The sequence below is a fragment of the Neocloeon triangulifer genome, unplaced genomic scaffold, assembly GCF_031216515.1.
Source record: "Neocloeon triangulifer isolate White Clay Creek 2 clone unplaced genomic scaffold, ASM3121651v1 ptg000014l, whole genome shotgun sequence".
Taxonomy (NCBI): Eukaryota; Metazoa; Arthropoda; class Insecta; order Ephemeroptera; family Baetidae; genus Neocloeon; species Neocloeon triangulifer.
The window spans coordinates 496,077-521,430 of NW_026775556.1; the positions used below are offsets into that span (position 1 = coordinate 496,077).

Consider the following 25,354-nt stretch of genomic DNA (forward strand, 5'->3'; position numbering starts at 1 on the left):
CGGACACACAAGGCACCTCTGCTCGGCGCGCACCACTCTTGGCCGTGAACTTCACTTTTGGCAAGGGTGTGGCGGGAACAATAATCTTTACGCAAAACTCGTTTCATTGCATTTATTTATTTATTTCTTCTCATTTGCGCCTGACTGAGAGCTCGGATCTGGATTAGGGGATATGTAAATTTAAAATTTGGGCTGCAGAGAAGATCGTCGTCGGGTTACTCACGGCCAAGGGCGTTAACACCGCGCCGCTTGCGGTCCCCCCGAAATTTTATATAACATGTTATATGGTGCGGTCGGTTTCACAGAACAGACGTGATGGATGGGAACAATTTTCACCCGGTTGGACAGGTTTCTCATTCAACGCAGACACACACACAATCCTTTTTTCTCGGTCTTTCCTTAAAAAGAGTTTACTGCAAATTAATTGAGCAATTTTTTAATTAAAAAGATGGGAATTGAAGAATCGTTTAATCGTTATAATCATGAAATCTAAATTTGAAAATTATTACAAAAAAATTAATTTAATCAATGAAATATTTAAAGAAGAAGAAAATGTTGAATTTTGGCAAAATTTGTGGATTAATCTGAATTTTTTTAACAGTATTTTCTAAAAACTTTCAATTAAGGAATTCTTCAAGAGATTCTATTTATTGGCAGTTTCAGTATTTTCAATTTTTCTTGATTTGCTCTGAACTTAACAACTAATGATAGATTTTTTTTAAATGTTATTCTCATTAAAAAAATGTTCCATTAAAAAGTTTTTTTTTTTGTTAATTTTGGTATACTATTAAATAGTATACTATTTTGAGAATTTTTTCATCAATTATTGGAAGTGTTTTTAACGTTTTTAAATTTTAATTGATTATTGTTTTGCTACGAATTTTATTTGAATTAAAAACGTTTTCAAAAATACTTATTTGTTTAAAAGCGACTTTACTTGCGACTTAAATAAAATAAAATTAAAAACTGAAGTAAACTAAAAAAAAGTTTTTTTTAATATGATTCAAATTTAATTTTAACAGCAATTTGAAGATTAAAAAATTATAAAAAAAATTCTGGGCGTTTCTTATTATTATTTCTAATTTCGATTTTTTTTGTTATAATTTGACAGAATGATATATTATTCTTGGAGGTAAGGAAGGAAGTTTAATTCAAAATTAGCAAAAGTCATTGGAAAAATTTACGACGAGACGTGCGAAAGTGTTTACAATGCAATTGTTGGCACCTCTTTATCCTCCTTCACAGAATTAATGACGATCAGACACTTCATGAAATCTCATTTTAATTCTCTCTCGTTACAACAGAGTAGGATTTTTCTTCCGAAGGCTCTTGGCATTCCGAGGGGCCCAGAGGGAACAACAGGGCGTGTGGTCTCTCTTGATCGACCTGTGACGACGTTAATTAGAGACATGCGTGTTGGTTCTGACTAGGAAAAATGGTTCTTTTTAAAACTATCGCAGGTTTTGAATAAATACAAAAAGTTTGATTTGAGATAAAAAATTAGTGGGACGAGCAGGATTGGCGGAGAGTGTTGAACTGTAACGGTGATCGCACAATGCCGACAACTTGTCGTGGGCGGCTAAGCTTTATCTCTTCGCGCACCCGATCGCAAATGTAGCAGAACGCGAGCAGGGACATCTAATTTTATCCTTTTAATCTTTTCAATAGAATGTTTCAAAGTTTTCTGCTCTTACATAACGTAAAAATCGATAAAAATGATTTAATTTTAGTTACAATTTATCCATGTAAAAAAAACTTGATTTTATTTTGTTGCGAATAAATTTTGTCTCCTTTTCCTTTCCCTTTTTTTGTATAAAATTAGTTGATGTCGATAAGAGAGAGACGAACGCTGTTTTGCTTTAATTATTGCCTCTCCTTCGATCTGCGCGCATATTTTTTCTTTTTCTTCTCCCTATTTTAGCAATACCTGAGCGCTTCAGGCCAAATCCAGTTTCTGCAAAAAGCGAAGCAGAGAGGGGCAGCAGCAATGTGCCGATTCGCGCCTCGTCGGGCCAAATTCAAACTCAACGTTCAACAGCTTCGGCCAAGAAACGTCAGATGGAGACTTTGACAGGTCGCATCTCTTTTTCCAATAATTTCTATTTACAGATCTTTCATTTGTTGGAATTTTTATTGCAAGAGTAATTTGAATCTCTTCTTAAAATTTATCCTCCTTTTCCTTTTACAATTTTATTTTTGAAAAATGAAAAAAATAATGTTGAAAATAATTCTCCAATCAATTTATTTCCCGGTATAATTTTGTGGAGTGCAGAAAGGAGTTTCATATTTGCTTGTGAGTACCAATTTACAAAACTGATAACGTACCGCATTTTGTGCAAATATTTAAAACTTTGGTCAACTTAAACGATTTTTGATTCCACGTCTGACTTTTTAAGACAAAGTTCATTGGGAAAACGACATGGTCCGTGTCAATGATGCGTCTCCTTTGCGAACACCCGTAAATCACAGCTGCAGGTTGCCGCGGCATGTTTTGGTCCAGCCTGGGCTTTTGATCGCTGCTCGTTTTTCGGCGATTAATTCCAAAATACTGCTCGTCACTCCGAATTGGAACTTCTCAGGTGAACCTGAAGATTCGCGTTGAGCGAAAATCTGAAAATTGCTGCTCGACCCGTTCACGAAAAGCTGAAAAATGAGCGTCCAAGCCAACCAAGTCTTGTCCATGGGTACGTTTTGTATTATTGTTCTTTGTGTTTTGTTATTAATATATTTGAAATGGAAGTTTCCATTCTAAATCATGCTTAGAAGTGTAAGGGTTCCTTATTGACATGGTTCAATGAAGTCCTTCCAAATTATAACAATTGTGGGAGCAATCAATTTTCTAATTCTCCTTAAGAAGACTTGATTATACGCTTAAATTTTCTGGCTTAAAATTTAAAAAAGCTCAACACAAACTAAAAGAATTTCTAAGATTTGTTGTGTTGATTATTTTTAAATGTGAACGTTTTCCATCTCAAGCTCCTTTGGTTTCGATTTGCACACCAACAAAGATGTAGTAAAACGAGTTTAGGATTTTTTTTTTTTTTTGATAGCTAGATTGGTTGCTGATTAATTGGGCTGCCCCTTTTACAAACACCATAAATAAATATCTTTGAATCGCTAGCTGTCAGACAACTTTTCTGAACTCGTAACTGATGATTTTTATTGAAAGAGTGGAAAATATTTGCAATCTTTAGACAAGCGGACCTTTTTGTGGTCAAAAAAATTCAATCTTGTATTGAGATGGGTTGTATGTGTAAATAACTTTGAACGACTTTTCGCACTCCAGTGCTGATATCTGTTTTTTAAACTCGGCCCTAGCTAAAAATATTTCTCATTTTTTTCTTCAAATTTCAAACAATTAGACAAAGACAGAGCAGAAAAAGAAACTTGTTCCATTCTTAAAAAAAAACTTGTTTTAAATTTAAAATATTTTAAAATGAAAATGTTGTGAGGTTTCAGCACAAATCCAAAATTGAAAGGGTCGCAGACAATTATACAAATAAGTGTAAAAAAAAAACATCCAAAAACGAATTTATTTAGAGTCTGTTACGTATGTGGATAGATGATCAAGTTTTGTCTTATTCTTCATATTCGTCGTTCTGAGGCGAGAGGGTGGTTTCCTCTGGAGGGGGAGCAGGGGTGGTTGGCTTCTTCTTTTTCTTGTTGCCACCCCCGCCTGCTTGCTGCCCTGGAGGTCTGTTATTTTGGGGTGCGTTTCCACCCATCTGCGGTGGTCTGGTGGGGTTCGGCGGGTTGGGAGGGTTCAAAGGGTTCGGGGGGTTGAAGCCGTTGAAGTTCTGCGGGTAGTAGGGTGGCTGCTGGGGGTAGTTTTGAGGTGCAAAGCTTTGCTGTTGTGGGGGTTGGTAGGCTTGTTGCTGGTCAGGGCTGGAGAAGCCCTGCTGACCTGCTTGGTTCATGGCAGGGTTGTAGTAGCACTGGTAGGGTGAATGGCACGGGTAGTAGGGGTAATTTGGTGGTGGGTTGGGAGCCACAGGGGGATTGGTAGGGTTCGGCGGGTTGGGATAAGTGGGCGGGTTGGGATAATTAGGCGGGTTGTTGTAGTAGGGGGGATAGTTGTAGAAGGGAGGGTAGTAGGGCGGATAGCTGTTTGAATAGGGTGGGTAGCTATTGTAGTAAGGGGGGTAGCTGTTGGAGTAGGGTGGATAGTTGTTGTAGTTATAGTTGGGGTTGTAGTTGTTCCAGGGGTTGTAGTGGGCCGCTTGCGGAGGATTCGTCGGATTGGGCGGGTTCGTTGGGTTCGGAGGGTTGGGCGGATTTGGAGGGTTGAAGGATTGGCGTCCTCTCCTTAATTTTAGTTCTGGAAACATAAGGAATTTGATCAAAATCCCTTCTTGCATCAAGATTAATTTAAAAGCAAAGTAACTTGTGTTTTTTTCTTACCTTCGTGGTCTGGTTGATTTGACTCCAGACCTGCTGAGGAGGCCCAGGTGGCCAGCAAAAGAACCAGGGTGATGCTTAGTCTTGGCTTCATCTCGATTTGCTTTGAATCTCTTTCGACCTCTCGGTTTTAATCAAGAATTGGGCAAATGGGAAATGGAAGGGGAATTGCTCAGGTACCTGCGAGATGAACACAAAACTAGTTTTGCGTAGGCATTTTTTTAAGGGGAATAGGAGAGGCCAACGACTCTGCCAGGGAATGTTTGAGAAGTGAAAAATTGTAATTGATAAAAATTGGTGCGACTATTAACTTTTTCTTCCGTTGATAAAACATTTTGCCATTTAAAAACCACCAGTTTTAAATTTAATTCTACTCTGGCCGTGTGAAAATAAAACAAGATTATTTTGATGCATATTTTTTAAAATAATTTAGAACTATATGCCCTCTTTGATATTTTAAAAAACGTTTGGCAGCAATTCCAGATAATTTAAAACTTATATAGAGAATTAAAAGTTACGGAATAAATCGGCTCATCTCATTTAGAAAACATACCTTGGCAGATGGAATTTGTTGCTTGAGCAACTTTTGTCTTCAGTAAGACGATTTGAGCGACTCCTTATAATCTCTGACAAAGAAAATAGTTAAGTTTCAAATGATTTGAAACAAATAAGGACTGAATGAAACCCAGCCCTTTACAGCTCACATCAAATCATTGCTATTTTCTAAATATTTTTAAATAAATTCTTGAAAATTTGTGTTTGCAGACGCCTCGCAGCAAGCAGCCTTTGCTCGGTTCTTCCTGTCCATGCCTGAGGTGAGTTCATATTTTAATCAATAAATTTTCTTCCGTAACTTCTGAATTAAAATCAAACATAAATTAATTTGCTCAAGTTGGAGCAGCAGATGCGCAGTTGTTTGAACTCTATAATAGAGTTGAAGACGCGACAATGGAAGTGAATAGGATGATGATGCGTAGAAGCGGGTGTGAATTATTCCGCGCAATAATCGCCGCTATTATCTCGTTAGGTCCGCTGACGGGTCGCAGGTCATTTTCTAATCTCTTGTGTCGCGGCGATCCACTTTTAACAACGAATTGGAATCAACTGATCATAGGTCAAATTTAAAATCCACCAGAAATTATTCACAAATATGTATTTGGATGATACTTTTTAATTTTATTTTGACCCACTCGTGGCCTGAAGTCAACCTATTCTGATGACAAAAATCTGCAGGTTAGTCGCTTTTATAATGTAGAAAAATAGATTAATAGAATAATTTTGAAAGATGATGAAAAATTGAAAATTTTGGAATCGGTGATTTTGAAAACCTAAAATATCTCAGCTCCTGTTAAAGATAGCGCATGTGTTCCTATTACCAAAGTTGTCTGGAATTAGGTGCCCTACAAATCTGCAATATAAACCGAAGTTGTAGGTCAAAGTTCAAGATCAGCTTTTAGAACCTGAATATTTAATTAATCTGCTGAAGTAGCTGGGAATTTTTTTTTTTTAATTTAAAAATAGCCAAAAGTTGCAGAATTTAGTTTTACACAACATGTTAAAAAAATTGGGCGACAAAGTTGATTCATTTTCGAGATATTCCGAGTCAAAGAGTGAAAAAACGTGGTTTTTCAAGCCCTTTTTATTCTACGGCAATAAATTTTCTCCTCTGACCAAATTATTCACAAGCATTTATTTTAATATATATGTAATAATTTTATTTAATCTTAAATTAGCAACAATATTCGTTTGAAAATAATCTTTTTTTAATTAAGTAGATTCAAATTCCGAGGTTTTCCTCGAGTCTGTCCTTAATGGTCTTGGCGTCCTCCTTGGCCTTTTCGTACGCGTTGGACACGCCCTTGGAGATTTTTTCCCAGAAGGAGGAGGCGCGTTCTGAGGTGGTTGGGGTCGGTGTGACCGCGACTTCCTCCTCGGACGTGTCGCGCCTCGTGCGCTTCTTCTGGTTCTTGTCCAGGGCCGAGTTGAACTCGCTGAGCGACTCCTTGGTCAGCCACTCTGGCGTCTGCTGCTGCTTGCTCTTGCCGCCCCAGAAACACGCGTCGGCCGCGCACACCAGCACCACCGCAAACATCACCACCGTTACGCACTTCATTCTGCAGAAAAATTTCAAATCAAAATTATTTCATCATTTTACAATTTATGAAAAACAGAATATTAATTTCAAAGGATACAAAAGGATGATAAAATAATTTAATTATTATTAATATTATTAATTTTTTTTTTTTTTAATAATTTCAATATTTCTTTGAAGTTAAAATTATTCTAAAATACATCCGTGGCTGAATTATTTACACTGATTTATTCTAATATCAAGTGTTATATTACAAAATTTATTAATTCCATTTAATTTAGTAGATAAAAAAGTGTCACAACAAATAAATAACTTCAAATTATTGCTTGTTGGGAATAATAAAATTTAATATGTTTTTAATTAATGCACAAAGCTTTTAGTCAAAACTTAATTATGAAACCTTTAGTCACCAATTTCAACCAATTAAATGTTGAAAATTGAGTAATATTTTAATGTGAAACCTTTCTACCTGTCATTTTTGTTTATAAATATTCAACTAGCACAAACAATGCATGTAAATCATATAGACCAAATCTTCGATCTGCGATGTTTAAGTAAAAAACTTAAGAAAAGATGGAACAACTTACTGTTTAATAATTTTATTTTAACTCTATGATTTTAATTGTGAATCTTTAAAAAAAAACACACACACACAATTATTGCTTATTTTAAATTAATTTTTAATTAAAAAGCAAATAAAAAACTTTATAAAGTCAAAGGGGTAGATTTTAGATTTTTTCAGCTAAATGAAATTAATTTGCCTTAAATAGAAACGGATTGATGCATTTTTTTTTATATAGAAGTTACTGAATATTTCAAATATTTCTTTGTGAAATTTTATCTTTGTCTCGGGATTTCCATTTGAACTGTAATTTAAAAGATTTAAATACTTTTCCCTTTCCTACTCGATCGCTTACTTGCACTCCTTGTCAATGTCAAGTTAAATCTAAGGAGTGGAATTTTAAAACAAGCGAGAGTTGAAGAAAGTCAAACGCCATCAACGTTAATTAACAAACTGGCACAATCTGGAAAGTGACTAATTTTTCCTGCCGGAGCAAACCCGCCACAAACTCGTCCTCTTAAGATTTGCATCTTTTTTTTACTGACACATTTTTTCTCTCTTGAAAGTGCTAATGACGTCGATAAACATTCAAGTCGCAAAACGACTCGTCCGACTCAGGCGTTTGTGGAGATTTTTTCAAAAGTCTCGTGCGTGTGGCAACAGAGATGCATGCGTCTAGCCATCGCTCACACAAGTAAAATGAAATTATCTCCAAAGAAGAGGGACGCTGAAGGTCATTCAGGTTATTTCTTCCTTTTGAAACCAAAACAACTGCGTTAATCTCCTTGTAGAGAAAAGAATGTAAGTGGAAAACAAAACGAGAAAAATGTTGCACGTCTAAATTACCTGCAAACATATTTTGAACCGAATATTATTGAATTATTTTTATTTCGCATCAAGAGTTTCCTTATTATTGAAATTACTTTATATGTTTGCAAAAATTAGCGCTTTACTGCGCCTTGGAATTCAAGGCCTCGTCTTTGCCACGCCGTCAGCAATTATTTCCGAACGCAAATTGCAACTCAATATTTTCACTAAAATAAAAGCCAGGTGTTGCAAAACAAGGAAAAGCAACGTGTCGATGTAATTGTGAGGACTTACTTGGTTCGCTGCTTGATCCGGACTGCGCGCGACTTTGCACGTTGACGGAAAACGAGCGCTCAATCAAGACCTTTGACTCCCTCCCGGCCTTTGATTATCCAAGCTGCGTCGGTGCGATTCGCCTTGAATACCCCAAACTGGCGATGGTCATTCACTCTGGATTCGTTTTTATTTTGGTGTCAAAACAACAACAGGCCCAATGCAGGTCAAAGGTCAACTTAAAAAGCGGTCACCTCCAAAAATAGCCAACTTTTCTTAGATTATTTGGAAATAAATAGCTTTTTTTTTAAATGTACTTAAAAGGTGTAAAAAATATATTTCCAAATTTCTGAAATTTCATTCAAAGTTAGATCCTTCAAAAAATTAGTTTTATTTTAAAATTTTACTACTAGATCTTTTTTAAATTATTTTATATTTTTTATGCAGGAATTGTTGAATGAAACAAAGGTTTTGTGCAAGAAAATAGATATACAAACGATAAATTTATTAATAAAATAAAATAGTGATTAATGGATGGTGTGTTTTAAAGGTGTTTTTTTTTTATTCTTGGAAGGATCTTTTCTTTTTAAATTCCTAGCGACTCCTGGACGCGGTCGGCGAGTTTCTTGGTGCCGTCCTTGGCCTTTTCGTAGGTGTTCTTGACCGAGCTGGAGAATCGGTCCCACAGGGAGGGTGGTTCGGTGGTGAAGGCGCCCGCGATCGTTTCGCCCAGCTCGGACAATTTGTCCTCGACGTCCGAAGGCGCCGGCGCCGCCTGCACGTACGCGGCCATCAGGGCCACCGTCACCAGAGCGAACACGAATTTCACCTGCATCCTGCGAAAATCACAATAAAAAAAACTTGTTAATTCAAGAATGAGTGTTTTTGGGCAAAAACTGAGAGATTTATTATGAGGTTTTTTTCTTTCTAAAAGCAAAAATAAATTTTATAAAACTTTTATACATTTGAAAAGAATCTAAAATTTATGACTGTAATATTTCAAAATGACTTTCGATTGGCAAAGGAATCACGTGCAGGCATTTAGTGGCACAAATATAGCACAGGGTATAATTATGTGCGCGGCCTTAATGTATTCATTGTTAATAATGTAACCGTGCGTCCGCATTTAAATTAGTCGTTGTGGAATCTATGCGTGGATAAAACTGAGAATGGCCTTGTGAATGCTGACGCCAGCGGCAAAATTGCTAAAAGGCCAGTTGCAAATCACCGAAAATTTCGTTAAAATTTCTCTCATTTCAAAGACATTTAAATTAAAAGAATTTAAGTTTGAGTTGTAAATCTATATTTAAAATTTTCCCAGAGCAATTTTTTAAATTAAAAACAATAAGTTTACATCAAAATTAAAAGTGGATCGCGGAGAATAATGATAATTTGAAATAAAAAGTGAATTAGTAATTGCCAAACTTACTTTTTACTTTTTGGGAGCAACGACGAGTAAGTGTGATAAGTTCGGAGAACAAGACGAAACTGTCGGAGTCGTACGTTTCGTTCTTTCTGTTTTCCTTTCCAGCCGCGGTCATTTGAGCGACCCCTCCATGAAAAAACGCAGTCGGCGCGCTCTGGCGACTTCGGTCCTCAACGCCGCGCAACTTTCACGCTCAAAGTGTATGAGGGCGATTCGCAACAAATTCTGCAAAACATAAGGGCTCTTAAAGAAAAAAAAATATGACAAAACGTGTCAAGGTTGAATGAATCACGCGCTGATCGCTCTCAAGACAAAACTGGAATTACGAGCTATGTTTTGAAATGACACACCAAGCCCTGTGTTCTAATTAGTTTTTTTTATTCTTATTTATTATTCCGCTTTGACAGCAAAATTTCTACGCAACTTTGAAACCCGACCAAGGTCGTTTCCTAAGATTAATCGCACAAACTATTCCATGGTAGGGAGTGAGTAAATAAAATAGTAAAATTTATGTAATTTTCCATTGTGTCCTAAAATTTGAGAGAGATCATTGCGATAGTCGAGCGTGCTTAGCTTGTTTAACGACACTTGAGATGATAATGATGATGAATGCACTTATCCGCCTGCAAGGTCGCCTAGTAAACATTTCCTATTCCCTGCACTTCCGTCAGCTTTTAAATTTTACATTCCTTTTTCATTCCATATATTTATTACCATTTTTTTTTATTATTAATTTTCAGAAATCAGCATGCACTGTGCGCATTTTCAACCGAAACGAGTACTACACCTTGCACGGCTCGGACGCCATCCTCGCCTCGAAAGAGATTTTCAAGTCAACGTCTTCAGTCAAGCACATGAACTACGGCCAAAGTGAGTTATATGACATTTAAAATAAAAATCATTTTAAAATTATGATTTTACAGACCAACTGGAGTATGTGATTCTGAACCACCACCACTTTGAGGCGCTGCTGAGAACCCTCCTCTTGAACAAAACTTACAGAGTCGAGGTTTACTCGAGTCCCAACAACTCCAGCAACAATTGGACCATAGAGTTCAAGGTGGAATCTATTTTTATATTGTAAATTATTAAACGGCTAAAATAAATCTTGTTGTAGGCCTCACCAGGGAACCTGAGTCAGTTTGAGGATTTGCTGTTCAGCACCAAGTCCGAAGGTCAGTCCGGCGTTGCTGCCATCAAGATTACTAGCGATGGCAAAAGCAAGGTATGAGTTTTTTTTTATTATCTTAAATAATAAAATTAAATTACGTCGGTGATTCAAGCTCGTTGGAGTTGGCTTTGTGGACACAAGTGACAGCAAAATGAAGGTGGCTCAGTTTCCTGACCTGGACAACCTGAGCAACACTGAGTGCGTCATCCAGCAATTGGCCCCGAGGGAAATCCTCGTCTCCGCAGGCATGGACGAGCAGGACATCTCCACGATCAAAACAGTACAATTAAATCTTAAAAAACATATGAAATTTATATTAAGTGTGCCAAAAAATTAGTTTGGCGAGCAGTGTGGAATTTTGGTGAGCACCAAGCCGAAGAACACGTTCAAGGCGGACGACGCCTTCCTGCAGGACATGGGCCGCCTGCTGCGCCTCAAACCTGGCCAGTCAGACAACGTGGCCGCCCTGCCAGAGCTGAAGCACTCTGCGGCCAGTGCGGCGCTGGCCGCCTGTGTGCACTTCCTCGAGCTGGTCAGCGACAACGCCCACTTCAGGCAGTTCGGCCTTTCCGAGTTCAACAGTCAGCAGTTTGTGCGCATCGACGGCCAGACCGTCCGAGCCATCAACCTGAAGCCAGGGGTCGGCTCCAGTGGCCTCGGCAAGCCCCACGAGTCCCTCGTGGGCCTCTTGGGACAGGCTGTCTGCACCCCACATGTAATTTATAATTATTAATTTTAAATAAAACTGATTTTTTATTTATCAAAGGGTCACCGGCTGCTGCTCAAGTGGCTGCAGCAGCCCCTGAGGAATGAGGCTCCTCTGTTGGAGCGGCTGGACTGTGTTGAGGCGCTCAACTCTGACCTGGCAGCAATGGAGAGTCTGTCCAAGGACTTCCTCAAAGGTGTTCCTGATCTGCAGTACCTGGCCAAGAAAATCCACAGAAAGAAAGCCACCCTTCAGGATCTCTTCAGGTTCAAAATTTGTTAATTTACATTTTTGTTTTACAAATTAAAATAAATTTATAATATTAAGGATCTATCAAGGAGTGAAAAGACTTTCGGGCGTCGTATCAGTATTGGAAGGTCTCTCTGGATCAGAAAAAGTGCTTTCCTCTGTCAAAGCATTGCTGCTGGAGCCGCTGAAAGAGAAAAATGATGACATGGCTAACTATTTGGAAATGGTTGAGCAGACCTTAGACATTGATCAGGCAGCTCAGGGCGAATACATGATCAGACCTGAGTTCGACGACAACCTCAAAGGTTTAACTTTTCGAACAAATCGAGGTTTTTTCTTTTTATAAATATTTTTATTTTGATAGAAATCCAAAGCAAACGATCCGATTTGAGGGAAGAAATGGAGAGCGCCCTGTATGAAGCGAGCAGGGAACTTGACCTGGAGGCAAACAAAACGCTCAAGTTGGACCAAACGCCACAGCTCGGCTTCTTTTTCAGACTCACACTAAACAATGAGAAGATTCTCAGAGGAAGCAAGAAGTTCACAGTAAAAACGCTTCTTGAAAAATGAATAAGGTTTTGATAATAAATTTTAATTGCCAGATTTTGGATACCAACAAAGGAGGAATTCGCTTTGTGAACCAGAAACTGCGCTCTTTGAATGACGATTTCCAAGCGGCTAGCGAAGAGTATCAGCAAACGCAGCAGGAGATTGTCAAAGGAGTTGTCGATGTGGCAGGTAAACTTGGAAATTTCAATCAGATTAAAAAATTAAATCATTTCTATCGATCAAAAATTGAAAATTAATCTAATTTTTCTTTTCCATTTTAAAGTTACATACAGTGACACAATCAACAACTTGGGTGACATCCTGGCGCATATTGACGTTCTGAACAGTTTTGCCATTGCTGCTTCGAACAGCGCCGAACCCTACTGCAGACCAACCCTGCACCCTCCTGGCTCTGGAGTCCTGAATTTCAAGCAGCTCAGACACCCTTGCCTGGAGAGACAGAACGGAGTAGACTATGTTGCCAATGACGCTGTCTTTGACAAAGGTGGAGAGAGAGAGAGAGAAATTAATAATTATAAAGAATTATTGTAACTTTGGTAAACCGTGACAGAGAAAGAACGGGTGGTGGTGCTGACGGGGCCAAACATGGGTGGCAAGTCGACCTACATCCGCAGCGTGGCAGCCGCCGTGGTGATGGCCCAACTGGGCTCCTTCGTCCCTGCTGCCGAAGCCTCGCTCAGTTTGGTGGACAGTGTGCTGGTGCGGATTGGCGCGGGGGACAGCCAGGCCCTCGGGGTCTCCACCTTCATGGCCGAAATGCTCGAGACCAGCACCATCCTCAAGGCGGCCACCAAGCAGTCGCTCGTCATCATCGACGAACTCGGCCGAGGCACCTCCACCTATGACGGATTCGGTCTGGCCTGGGCCATTTCAGAGTTAGTCCTTCAATATTTCACTTCCTAAAGCTAACAAAATTCTGAAAAATCAATGATTTGTTTGCTGGGCTTTTCTAATTTTGTTTGAGTCGGAAAACAAACATTAGGGATTTCAAGTTTTAAGATTCTATGTTTGTTGTGCAATTGCAGACATGTGGCGAAGGAGATTGGCTGTTTCTGCCTTTTTGCCACTCACTTCCACGAGTTGACAGCCCTGGCCAATCAGGTTCCTGGCGTGGTCAACCGTCATGTGGTGGCTAAAACCTCAGAGGGGGTCCTCACCCTCATGTACCGCATCAAGGAAGGCCCCTGCGACCAGAGCTTTGGACTCCACGTGGCTGAAATGACCGAGTTTCCTAAAAATGTCCTTGAGGTATTCCATTTTTTAAACACTTTAAATACGGAGGAACTATTCCTCAGCTGATCGGATAACTATTGCAGACACTATTTGACTTACTATTTAGCAACCTTTCTTTCACGTGGTTTTCATATTTTTTGACGCAAGTTATTCCATCACCCCTGTAATGGCTTGTCACATCCAAGTATTTTCAACAGTTCAATTTGTTTTCCAGAGAGCTGCTGACAAGCAAAAGCAGTTGGAACTCCTGCACAAGTGGGTTCCGTCAGAATTCCTGTCCACGGAGGATGAGGACAGAAGGGTACTTTTATTGGAAAGTTTGTATTAAAGTGTTTTAATTTCAAGCCAATTTCAGAATGGAGAAAAACTGGTGGAAGATTTTTTGGAGCAGGTCAAGAGCCTTGATGTGGAGGGTGCGGATCTGAGTGACAAACTCGAAGACCTTCAGAAGAGCATCTCGTCAAGTGACAACAAGTTCCTAAAAGAACTGATGCAGTCCTTTGCCCCTATCCTTTCCAAGTGATAAATAAATCTCTCATGTGCCATTAAAAAATAAACTTGAATTGTCAGAAAACATATCACATTTTGTGTTTTTGAGTGAAAAGAAAGCAGGTCATGATTCGGTAATTAAGAACTAGTGGATTTAATCTGAGAAAACGCACAATCAACCAAACAACCAGCCAATCGATAACAAAGTTCACCCAGTCAGCTCTCACAATGAAAGTTGCAAACAATTAATCTAATTACATCGTAGCTAATGGAGCGCTTGCAAAATTCAACAACAAATAAAAAGAGATTGATTTTCAATCGAATCTAAATAGTTCCATAATAATAATACATTTCCGATACGGTAGGTACATCCTCGCGATGAGAACAAATGTCAACTCGGTGAATTTTGCAAGCAGTATATAATTTTAATTATTTTCGTAGCCAACGAGGCAGCCAGTCGAAAGGCTCCGTGTGTGTTTGTGGTACTATTTATTAAGTCTAATTTTGCAGAAATTATTTTGCGGAACCGTTTGAACTTTCTGCCACAGAAGTCATAATAGTATTACAGTAAAGCGGGGCAGCAGCACTGGGCACGTCCGAACGAAGAAGAGGGCGAATTCACACACTTTTTGTGGGGGGAAAAAAGTGTACAAACGTTTGAGAAGCTTTAAACATTCATTTATATGTACATATGCTAGGTGGGTATAGTTGAGAAAGCAGCTCGAGTGTCTGTCTTTGCAGGGGAGGTGCCTGGTGCTGCTGCCTGGCGGCGAGTGTGGACAGACGAAGGACTACGACACACCCGAGGGCCGGCCGCGGAAATTTGCACATTGGCGCGGCCGGCGGCCAGCGATCACTATTGAATTCAGTTCAGGCGAGCAGCGCCTCGGGGGGCGCGTGCAGCTCTTCGGAGGTGTCCATGGCGTCGTCGGCGGCGGCCGAGGCGGCGATCGAGGCCGTGCACGCCTGCTGCTGGGGGCTGCTCGGCGCCGACGTCACCTCGTGCGACGGCGACCAGTACGGCGCCGCCCGCGCCTCGCGTCGCGCCCGCCGCCGTGCCCGTCGCTCCTCCATGATCAGTCGCAGCTGCTCCATTTTGCACCGCGTCGCCAGGTTCTCCTCGCTCGTTGACTCGTCCAGTCCTGCAAAATTAAATTTTTCAAATAAATTATTTGCAAATAAAATCTTGAATATAAATTTATTTCTTCCAAAGAAGTTTCTTCAAAAAATGTCAGATATTTAATACTGCCAAAGAGCTAAACATTAATTTAACTTTCATTCATCAATTTGAGAAATTTATTTTATTATTATTTTTTTTTTATTAAGAAAATCCACCCCTTGGATTAATAGAGCTTTCAAGAGTAGTAACAAATATAGAAAGAAAATGGGAAGGACCATAATTTCTACTTTCAGTAAAAAGGAATACTTAATTGACAAAAGTATTCTTTGGAAAATGGAGAGCAAAAATGTAAAACGTGGAAAGTTAAAAATATTTGGATACCATTAGGAATGAAAAACATCTTTAACTATAATTTGAATAAAAAAAATTACATATTTATAAGTGTAAACTCATTTCAAAGGAAGCAGTTCCATTTATTTAATTGAAAAAGGAACAAAAAGAAATGAATTTCAAAATTATTAGAATAGTTTGATTCGGAAAAATTTGACATTAAAGTTAACCTGTTAATTTAAAATTAAGGTTTATATTTGCAATTTGAAACTTCTGAATTGCAGCATAAATGATCATTTTAACTAGAATTGTCAATTTGACATTATTATTATGTATATTTGATAATTAAAATAAAAAAGATTGTTCCATAAATGTTTGCTTGAAAACAAGATGAAATTGGAATATTTTGGATTTGTTAAAAATGTATTTCTCTTTAAAATTGAAAATGAATTAATAATGTAGAAAGTTCCTCAAATTGCTAGATTTGTGCTCAAATAAGATTCTCATTAAATGTGAATATAATTTCCAAGAATTATTGAAGAGATTGTCTTTGAACTCTCAATGGAAACCATTCAAAGAATGAACCCGTCAGACTTCAAGAAGTCCCGCAGCTAATAGGATTCTGAAGTTGTGCAGAATGATGAATTTTTTAACTGAACTAATGGAGTTGGAAACACTTTTCTGCAACTTCTGTTACTTAAGAACTCTGAAGATTCTACAAAACACAAAAGTTGCAATTCTTTTATGATTAATTTTAGCAAAAGCTAAAATCAATTTTGATAGAATTTTGATTTAAAAAATCTTTTTAGCAAGCAATTTACGAATAAAAAAACCAAGCAGTTTTGTTACTTTTATATAATCAGGTTGTAAATTTCCAAAGGTTTCCAAATATGTTCACCACCTAAATTATTTCAAGTTTAGGAAAGTGCCTTTGAGAAATGACTTTTGGCTGAATTTGAAAATAGATTTGTCCTCACGTTCGGGGGCATTGCCCGGCTGTCCGGAGGCGTCGGTGGTCTGGGCGAGGGCGGAGGCGGCGTGCCTTCTGGAGACGCCGCGGTACTGGGGGGTGGCGCACAGCAGGTCGTTTAGAATGTGGATGATGGTGGAGATGTCCCTCTTGGGGCGGCCGAACTTGTCCTGCAGGGCAGGGTTCAGCGTGCCCGAGAACGTGCCCGAGTAGACGCCCTTGCCGTGGTGGTGCATGCTTTCGATGATGGCGCCCTGCCGCTTCTTTTCCTGCAACACAAACACAATCCTCAATTCTCCGAACATCATTTATTTTCACTTTCCGCGGCGAGGAATTCGGTGCGTTGGAGGCCGCCGGGTCGCTCGGCCGGCTGGCCAGGCGGCGGCGGCGGAGAGGGGCGGCGTTGCCACTCGGCCGCCGGTCAACAACCCAGCGCCGAGCACTTAAATTCATAACTTTTCAAAAGCGAATGAAAGAAAGAGACGCTCCGCTCGAAATTAAATTTATAATACCCCGGGCAGGTGCAGATTTCATCTCGGCAGGTTTTTAGGCGTGGCGATTTTGCAAAAGAGTTAAAAAAATTTTTTTTTCAAGAATGAAATTAACTGCAAATAAAATAAAAAAATGGCAAGTTTAACTAATGAAGTAGTAGATTTGAAAATACAAAATTACTAATCAATAAATAATTAATTATTTCTTTGATTTACAACATCAAATTATACCCTGAAGACCAGTTTATTATTATTTCCAAAGACCAAAAGTTACTGAATTCTTTCATTTCTATCATAATTACTGGAAAATTACTAAAATAAACAGTAAACATTGTGATTGAGACGAAAATAAAAGTTTAATTGATTTGTCAGGTTTTCAACATTTTTTTTTTTAATCTAAATTGAAGCCTCAAAAAAGCATAATTATTTCGTTTTTTTCAGATATGAAAAGGGATATGATAGCTATTTTGAAAAGTCTGATACAGTTTTGTTTCCATCTAAATTCGAAAAGCTCAAACTTATTTGCAACTGTCTTGAAATTAAGCAAAAGATTGCCAAAACCACTTAAAAGATCAAGAAAATCTAATTGAATTGATTTGATTGAGAAATTTTTTTAATTTTCGTTACCTCTTCTGAGGGCGTGGCGGCAGGTGTGGTCGTCGAGGTGGCGGTGGTGGTGGCTCTGGAGGTGAGAACCTCCGAGGAGAGCTGCTTGAGGGTCTTGGTGAGGTTGCGGGAGGCCTCGGCGAGGGCGCGCGTGTCCAGGACGTGGCCGCCCTTCTGGGGCCGCGGCTCGCAGCAGCAGTCCTTGCGCGTGGGCATCACCACGGCCACCGCCGGACACTCGCGGCTGCGTTTCGCCGAAGACGAGGAGGACGAGGACGAAGAGGAGGAGGACGACGAACTACTCCGACTCGACGACGGGGTCACTGTGGACAGCTGCAGCTGGATCAGCATCATGTGGTCGCCCAGCCGCATGGTCAGGTTCAGGGGAGCTTTGCCGGACAGGAAGTCATGCACCTGAAGAGACAAATTCAAATTATAAATCAATAAAGAAAAAAAATGGACAAAATTACTGTGAATTTCTAAAATTGTAACAAATGTGGAACAAAAATGCATGAAAATGTTATAGATTTGTTAAATAATTAATAAATGCATTTTCGTTGATTAAAATCACAAGTTTAAATAATTTTAAATGGGTCAATTTTTAATTTATTATAATTTTGAGATTGTTTTTTGAAGGAAATTTTTATATTTGGGATTATTGAACGAAAAACTTGTGGAATAAAAAACAATTTTTTTCCTCCAATGCATCGTGGATGTTTGTATGAAAAGAGGATTTTTTCTTTCTTTCCACCTTCGATTTCGAGGTCGCATCTGCCAGGGAGTGAAAAGATTTGAGGAAAACACGGTCGGTTGGAGGGGAAAGAAGGTCTGAGAAAATTGTTTACCTGCGAGTCACTGAGGCTCTCCAAAGCCTGCATCACACTCTGCTCTGGCCGCTGCGCCTGCAATCAAAGAGCGACACAAACACGTGATTAGACGGTTGCTAGGGTGAAGAAGTGAAAAGGGGAAGGAAGACTCTTCAAGGCTCTCTTGTGTAGCAAAGAAACAGCTGGCCGTGCGCGTTTTTTTGTGCCGAATATTTTCGTCAAGGCCAGGAAGTCGTGGGTGCGACAAAATTTCTCCTCCACTTCGTCCCACGACGCCAACAGATGTTTCGACAACCAAAGGAAAGGATTAAATAATATCAATCTTTTCAAGATGTGTCTCCTCCAGTCGGATTCATTTAATTCCCCCCTAGCTCTTTGTTTCTTTTTTTCCAAGCTCCCCCAAACGATTCACTTCTGTGTTGAAAATTTTGTTTATTTTCATAAACAGTCTGTTTAAGATTTGAATTTATAGATTATATTGTTTTTAAATCTTTCTGAAAATTCATAGAAATCAGACAAGGATTTGAATTTAAAGTTGGTTTTTCCTCGATGGTTTTTCCTTAAACGACACACAAAACCCATCGAGGAAAGGCAGATTTTAAATTCAAATCACTAAAATTCAACCCTCAATCCTGAAGTTCTACCACAAAAAGGTTTAAGAAATTCCTTTATTCAATAAAAAAACCAGTTTCAGATTGTAGTTGAAGGAATGATTTGAAAGGAAAAGTTTGTCTAATTCCAAAACCACTGAAACAGATTTTCACGCGGACGAATCTAGTTTTTTGTTTTTATGAAATACTAATCTCGTGCCGAGCGGTCATTGGAATCTTTTAACTATTGAATAATAATTTTTAGTTTGAAATTGCAAACGCTTGACCTGGGAGAACTGCAATAACAAATCCCATTTTATTATAATTAAGGACTCGTTATCGGAACAGTCAAATCAAGTGTTTAAAACAAAGGAGCCATTTTAGGACAATTTGAACCGCCGTTGATTTAAAGATTAATTTTGTCAATAAATAGTACTAAGAATTTAATTAAATTGAGCTCTAATCATCCTAATAAAAAAAACTTTGCAAACGCCACGATTAGCTCCTTAATGCTCAACTTTTAAAATTTGTATTGCTTTGAGGACAACTTAATTTAACTTTAATTTAAATTTATTTGTATTAATTGAGAAAAATGTTTAAATTTTTTTTAAATATTTTTTCCCCGCAGTTTCGTCATTTTTGCGCTGTTCAGTATATTCCAGTTTTAATCTTCCAACAGAAATTTTACGTGGATTAAGAAAAGCAATGCTTGGGGAAAATATTAAAATTCTAACTTTAAATTTTATACCAAAACGGATTTGGATTTGTATTTCAAAAAATTAGCTTTCCCAAAATTTAAAACTTAAAAATCAAGACAAACGACAAAACACTGAACATGACCAACAATAAGATAGATTTTTTTAAACATTAAAAATTAATATTTTTGAAACAAAAATCCTAATCTGTTTCGAAAAGAAGAAAGATTTCTGATTAAAAGTTGAAACTTCAATTCGTTTCTTGAGCATTGGTTTTTTCACTCAGTGGTAAAAATTTAATAAATAATTGGCATACAAAGTTCCTGAAATACAAAGATGGCTCCCGCGTGGGAAAACTACTGTTCCTGTGTTTCCCTTTTTTATGCAGTAAAACGGGAATTATTAAAAAAATAAACGATCTCCTACGGAATTACGAGTTTATAAAAGGCCACTGACAATGTTCCAATTCAAATTTCCTGCTTTCGAACTTGACTAAAATTTCCTTTTCAGGGATAAATAAATTTTTTTTTTTTAATTTCCAATTGAAAAGGGAGCGGTTTTCGGTGTCAATCGTGGGCTGAAAGTTTGAATTTTGAGCTATTCGAGCGTAGAGCGGCGCGAGAATGAACAGTTGGGACCGCTAGGCACCTGGCGCGGCTGCCGATGAACGCGAGCGATTCTTTAGTCGCGCCAGCTCTCCAGATGCATTATGTATGTGTGAGCACATTCATATATAACGGACGGCGGCGGCGGCACCACCACCACCACCACCGTTCGTGGGAAAGTAAACTGATTTTCTATCAAATTACTCAACTCGCGCAAACTTCTTCTTGTGGCGCGCGCGAAACCCAGCTGATTCTTTCACCAGGCTTTCTCTATCTCGGCTCGAATTAAAAACTATGAAAAAAGCTGGTGCCGATTGGAAAAGACAATCCAAAATTAAATAAAACCAGCTGGCCAGATTAGTTTCGTCACTCCGAGATTGCGAAAATGTGAACAAACCAAAAGAGAAAAGCAGCATTTTGGGGAGTTATTTGAAAATAAATCATTTTATTTGATAAAATTGCCGCCACGCAGTTGTGCGGAAAGAAGGTTATTATCGCGCGCGTGAAAAGCGTTTGCGCACCACAAGCTAATTAACCGTTGTTTAGCTGTCGGCCGATTTGATTTCGTTCATTTACGTAGGAATTAGCGTTACATGATGGCTGAATGCGAAACGAGCCAAAATGAAAAATGCACTTGCTTCCAACGGACACTCGAATCGTTTTTTTCAACCTCGACGCCAAAGTCAGCTGCTCCTTTTACTATCAAACCATAATAATAATTTTTACAATTAAAAATCTTCACTGAAAGATCAATGAAAATTTTTTATGCTGACTGATATGTCGGGGTATTGATTTTAATTTTTTGTTTTGACCGTGGTGATTTGACTGTGATTAGGTCAATTTTCATCAATTTCGCGGTCAGGCTAATTTCGAGAAAAAATTATTTTGAAAAATTCCCATAAGAAATAATGTTAATTTTCAAAAATTCAGTTCTCCAAACGACTTGAATTTCTCCTTGGAACTGAAATCCGCAAACAAATGCTTATGTAGAATAAAAATTATCATCAAAATTTATCGGGTCGTTTTTCTGGAAAAACTGATTAAATTTGGCCACAATTTCGCTTAAAAAAAAGAAAAATTTAAATTTCACGGTGACCGTTTGGCGGTTTGAAAAACACCGGAAAGAAGATAACCTTCCCCAGGTGGCCGAATCCAGCCAAGCGTTGCTTTTAATCGGAAATTTCCGAATTTTCGCCCTCGAAGGTGATCGATGAGAAAAACGGCCGATTCGAGGGGATGATTTGTGTAAATTTTTTCTGCTTCTTCTTCTTCTTCTCTTGGGAAAGAGGGGAGCCGCGAGAGCAAAGAACGGCCGCTGCAACAATGGGGTTGGTTTAACTGAAAATCACACGCTCTCTTCTTTCCCCTCGCGCGTCTCCCCGGGCCGCTCTCTCTCGGGGGTCAAAGGGAGCAAAACCTGCCACCTGTTTTAAATATTTATTTTTCCGCCGTGATTTTCCCGATTTCGCGTTCGCCCCGAGAAACGGATACTTATTTTGCTGTTGGAGACGCGCGCGAGCAGCCGCCGTAGCCGAGTGACCTACTGAGCAAGTAAGACGCCTAGCGGGACATCTCTCGGCTGCTGCTCTGCTCCTCTGCAGTCGTAATTGCAGCAGCGGCAGCCACTTCGCAAAAACACATCAACCGACAGACCCGACGAAAATTGGCGATTTGCCGCCGACGAGAAGCGGCAAATCTAGCAAAGGTCTCTCCTCCCATCGCGAAATAACCAAGCGATTATCATCAAGTTTCAATTCTGATCATTAATGGAAATTTTCAAGATTTAAAATGATGGTTTACAACAAAATGGAGTAAATACAATTCTACGCCAAAATTTATTTTCAATTTCAGTAAAAACTTGACGTTTCTTTCTTTGTTAATCTTCAATAAAAGTCATTTGTTCTTGGAAATCTGGCACAAAATTTAAAGATAAGAAACCAAATTTGAGGTTTATTTCCTTATAAATGTGAAAATAAGAAAAATAAGACATTTGTTAATAAAACCGCAATTAATTGAATTGATTGATCTGATTGGTCCAGAGGGTTCCCCCACCACCACATTCTAACTGACTCCAATGTCTAATGAGCGACATATCATTTAAAAGGTCAGATTATCAAGAATCGATTAGTAACTAAATTTTTTTTAATAAAAATAAGTTTGGCCGAAAAATCCTACCATTTTCCTAAAGAATGGTTTAGTTTCTATTTCAGTGCTGTTCAAAAATGAAATTTTTGAACTTGGCCGATATGACTGTGATTTCAATTTTAATTGCAATCAATAAGGAGCTCACAATACCTACGATCGAGTTAAATTCTCTGAAACCTTTTCCCATGATGTAAATTTTTTATGTCGGCTGGCCTATTTACTTTTATTTTACAAAAATTTTTAACAATTTTGATCAGGTCAATTTTGACTATTGAGAATATAATTTTCTCATAAGTAATGTTAAATTTAAAAAAATTTACTCTCCCAATAATTTTATTTTTTTTCTACGGTTCCTTGCAACTGACAAACCAAAGCTAATGTAGAGAAAAATTACCCATCAAAATTAATAAGATCGTTATTTTTAGCAACATAAAATTTAAGATCCCTTGATTTTCTATCAAAACGGCAATTTAAATAATAAAAGTCGCGTTTGGAATGAAATTGTCGGTTATTTTCCTGTTCGCTGGTGTTTTCGCTGCGTTTTATTTTTCCCAAGTCTTATCGCGCGTAACCTAGTCTGCGGCGTCGGTCGGCCCGTCGCTCGCTCGCTCATCACAACACAATTATTTCACGTTATGCAACGGACGTTGATCAAGTTATTTAAACACCCCGTTCGACTTTGGCCGCCCATTCGCTGACTCGCACACAATTCGTCGGCCACAAACCAAATTCGCGATCGATCCGCAACACTTGCAGCCGACTGAGGAGTTTCTTCTCCTTTCCGAGCACGACACGCCGACATTTTCTCCGAGCAGCTATTTCACATTTCCAGCGTTCCTTGCCGCCGCAAACGACGAGCTCTCCTTGCTCCACATACATAAAGCCTTGCTTAAATTTTTATTTGCAAATAAACGTGCAATTTGAGCAAATTTGAAGTAATAATTATAATATTATAATGAATAAAAATTTAACTGAAAGTTGGGTTGAAAAACAATCGATTTATGTGTTTCTATTTAAAATGTAAAATTTGAAGTAATTTTTTCTCCAAATAACATTATGTTTTTTTTAGCTTTCTTTGAATTGCTTTGATTTCGATTAATTTTGTTTGAGCCTTGAATTGGAGCCTTTTTCCTCTTTAATTGAAATGGTGCAACTCACCAGAAGTCCAGTCTCAACGCTCGGCAGCAGGGTCAGTCGGCTGCCATTGACCAGTTGGTTCTCCTCCAAACTGCCCTCGCGCAGTTGCCTGCAACAACAAACAACAAGTTAGCACACAACTCGGTCACCGACGAGGACGAGACACAATTATCACTTTTTTTTTATTTATATTCTCAAACAAATGAGAATTCAAACAGGGCACGTGGCTTCCTCGGTTTCGATTGAGTCGCCACGTTTTGTAACAGAGAAAGAAAAAGGGTGAATCACGCGTTGCGCACAAATTTGTAAACCAAGAAGAAACTTGTGACTTTTGAGATAAGTCAAAGAAAGACATCCCGATTTTGGGCCAGTAATTTTTGCTTGTTTTTGTCAACTTATTTATTTTAATTACTTTGCAAGTTGTAAGGTAGGCAAACGCTTTTAATAGTTCTTTAATATAAATTTAAATTAGCATTCCGGGATAAATCGTGCCTAAATTAATTCTTGATACACAAATCTGCATCTCAAAAACATGGCAATTTCTCTCAACTTCCGTTTCGAGTGCACTCGAAAGATAAACAAATGAGTTACGATAAAAAACTGCTGACGATTGGAATATTATTTTGAAATTTACAGGACCCGGAGAATTGAATGCGATTAAATTTGAATCAGGCACTTCTGTGAAACAAACAAAGTTCGATAGGGTAACCAGGTGTTTGTTTTGACAACCGCAAAAGGAGCTTTTTTAATTCAAAACTGAAATCTTCTGCAGGTTCTACAACCAGAGTGGTCGAATAAATGAAATAGTAGATAAAAATGCCAAAATCGCTAATCATCTTGGAATGCGTGGAATCGCAAAGTTCAAACATATTGGCCGAAGGTCACCGTTTCCTGACCAGTGGGGAGGGAATTGCTTTTGACGGGAGGATTTTTCGAAGGCCCCACACCCAAAATGACGGCGGCCGAACCGAGAGCTCGACATTTTTTTTCTTCTGTTTTTGTTACCAAGCGTCTCTCTTTCTCTCTCTTTGTAAAGCTTCTTCGTCTCTCCTCCCTGATCCGTTCCGAGGAGAGAAAAAAACGTCGGCGCGGAGGCCATTTTTCCGGGAGGAACGAATCGCGGCCGATCGAAGCCAAGCACGGATTCGGGTCGATTTGGGGAATTTAAATCTTTAAAGGGGGCCGCTGGCTGGGCCGAGCGAGCGAGCGGGCGGGCGAGCGAGCGAGAAACCCGTTGCGTTGCACGGTCACGACTTGCGCCATTTAAATGCACGCCCCGCCGATAGGGAGCTGGCTGGGGAGCAGCAGGGCCCGCCCGGCCCGTGTCCAGATCGATACGCCAGCCACCCTTAATTCTTTCGCTTTGCAAAGCCCCGAGGGATCGTTGGGGGGCTTTTGGGGTTTGATGAATTTAGAGAGGATCGTTGCGGGGGGGGGCAAGATGGCGCCGGACGTGTACCTGTCCCTGTGGAGGAGGCAGATGCGCTCCTTGGCCACTTTGAGCCGCTTGCTGAGCCGCTTCTTGAGCGAGTCGACCGACTCGCTGGGACACACGGACACCTCCAGCTGGCCGCCGGTCGTCGGGTTCACCACGACCACCATTTTAGAGGCGCCCCGGGGGCTGCACCCGCACCCGTCGCCCTCCATCCTAACTCGGGCCGACGTCCGTCCGCTCTCTGCTCTCTCTCTCTTCTCTCTCTCTCGGCACAGAGAGACTGTCTTGGCGACTCGGCTTCGGCTGGTGCGCGGCGGGGCGGCCTCGCGATTGCACTGGCTGCCTGCGCGCTATCCGCGGCCGCCGAGCGCAGCCAACTCGCACGGGGTGGGGTGCTTGCTTGCCCCGTCCGCCCCGTCCATCGATG

The 25,354-nt window shown here is 39.4% G+C and overlaps 3 protein-coding genes across 6 annotated transcripts in view; 1 reads left to right on the forward strand and 2 right to left on the reverse strand.

The window, feature by feature from the left end:
- LOC132202105 (DNA mismatch repair protein Msh2) overlaps window positions 1–14,063 on the forward strand; it is a 75,839-nt gene extending 61,776 nt beyond the window's left edge. Inside the window, exons 1-16 of one of the 4 annotated variants that reach the window (XM_059628835.1) lie at window positions 2,464–2,684; window positions 5,164–5,213; window positions 10,299–10,428; window positions 10,482–10,618; window positions 10,676–10,783; window positions 10,842–11,009; window positions 11,067–11,444; window positions 11,496–11,701; window positions 11,763–11,989; window positions 12,049–12,230; window positions 12,287–12,422; window positions 12,517–12,738; window positions 12,805–13,129; window positions 13,280–13,502; window positions 13,702–13,788; window positions 13,843–14,063. In XM_059628835.1, the coding sequence (XP_059484818.1) occupies window positions 2,651–2,684; window positions 5,164–5,213; window positions 10,299–10,428; window positions 10,482–10,618; window positions 10,676–10,783; window positions 10,842–11,009; window positions 11,067–11,444; window positions 11,496–11,701; window positions 11,763–11,989; window positions 12,049–12,230; window positions 12,287–12,422; window positions 12,517–12,738; window positions 12,805–13,129; window positions 13,280–13,502; window positions 13,702–13,788; window positions 13,843–14,010 (2,781 nt within the window). In that variant the 5' untranslated portion in view covers window positions 2,464–2,650 and the 3' untranslated portion in view covers window positions 14,011–14,063. Of the gene's footprint in view, window positions 1–2,463; window positions 2,685–5,163; window positions 5,214–7,834; window positions 7,854–10,017; window positions 10,037–10,298; window positions 10,429–10,481; window positions 10,619–10,675; window positions 10,784–10,841; window positions 11,010–11,066; window positions 11,445–11,495; window positions 11,702–11,762; window positions 11,990–12,048; window positions 12,231–12,286; window positions 12,423–12,516; window positions 12,739–12,804; window positions 13,130–13,279; window positions 13,503–13,701; window positions 13,789–13,842 lie in introns of those variants that run through there. The other 3 variants (XM_059628836.1, XM_059628838.1, XM_059628837.1) reach the window with 3 other exon arrangements.
- Window positions 6,140–8,279, reverse strand: LOC132202108 (uncharacterized). The gene is made up of 2 exons (XM_059628843.1): window positions 8,154–8,279; window positions 6,140–6,512 (listed from the first exon to the last, which is right to left on the reverse strand). Exon 2 carries the CDS (start codon window positions 6,509–6,511, stop codon window positions 6,176–6,178), a length of 336 nt encoding a protein of 111 aa, XP_059484826.1. The 5' UTR covers window position 6,512; window positions 8,154–8,279; the 3' UTR covers window positions 6,140–6,175.
- A 42-nt stretch (window positions 14,064–14,105) lies between the features above and the next one.
- LOC132202106 (midnolin) lies at window positions 14,106–25,275 on the reverse strand. Its single transcript, XM_059628841.1, has 6 exons — window positions 24,952–25,275; window positions 23,514–23,601; window positions 18,339–18,395; window positions 17,515–17,907; window positions 16,404–16,665; window positions 14,106–15,118 (listed from the first exon to the last, which is right to left on the reverse strand). Exons 1-6 carry the CDS (start codon window positions 25,137–25,139, stop codon window positions 14,847–14,849), a joined length of 1,260 nt encoding a protein of 419 aa, XP_059484824.1. The 5' UTR covers window positions 25,140–25,275; the 3' UTR covers window positions 14,106–14,846.
- Window positions 25,276–25,354: the final 79 nt, after the last annotated feature.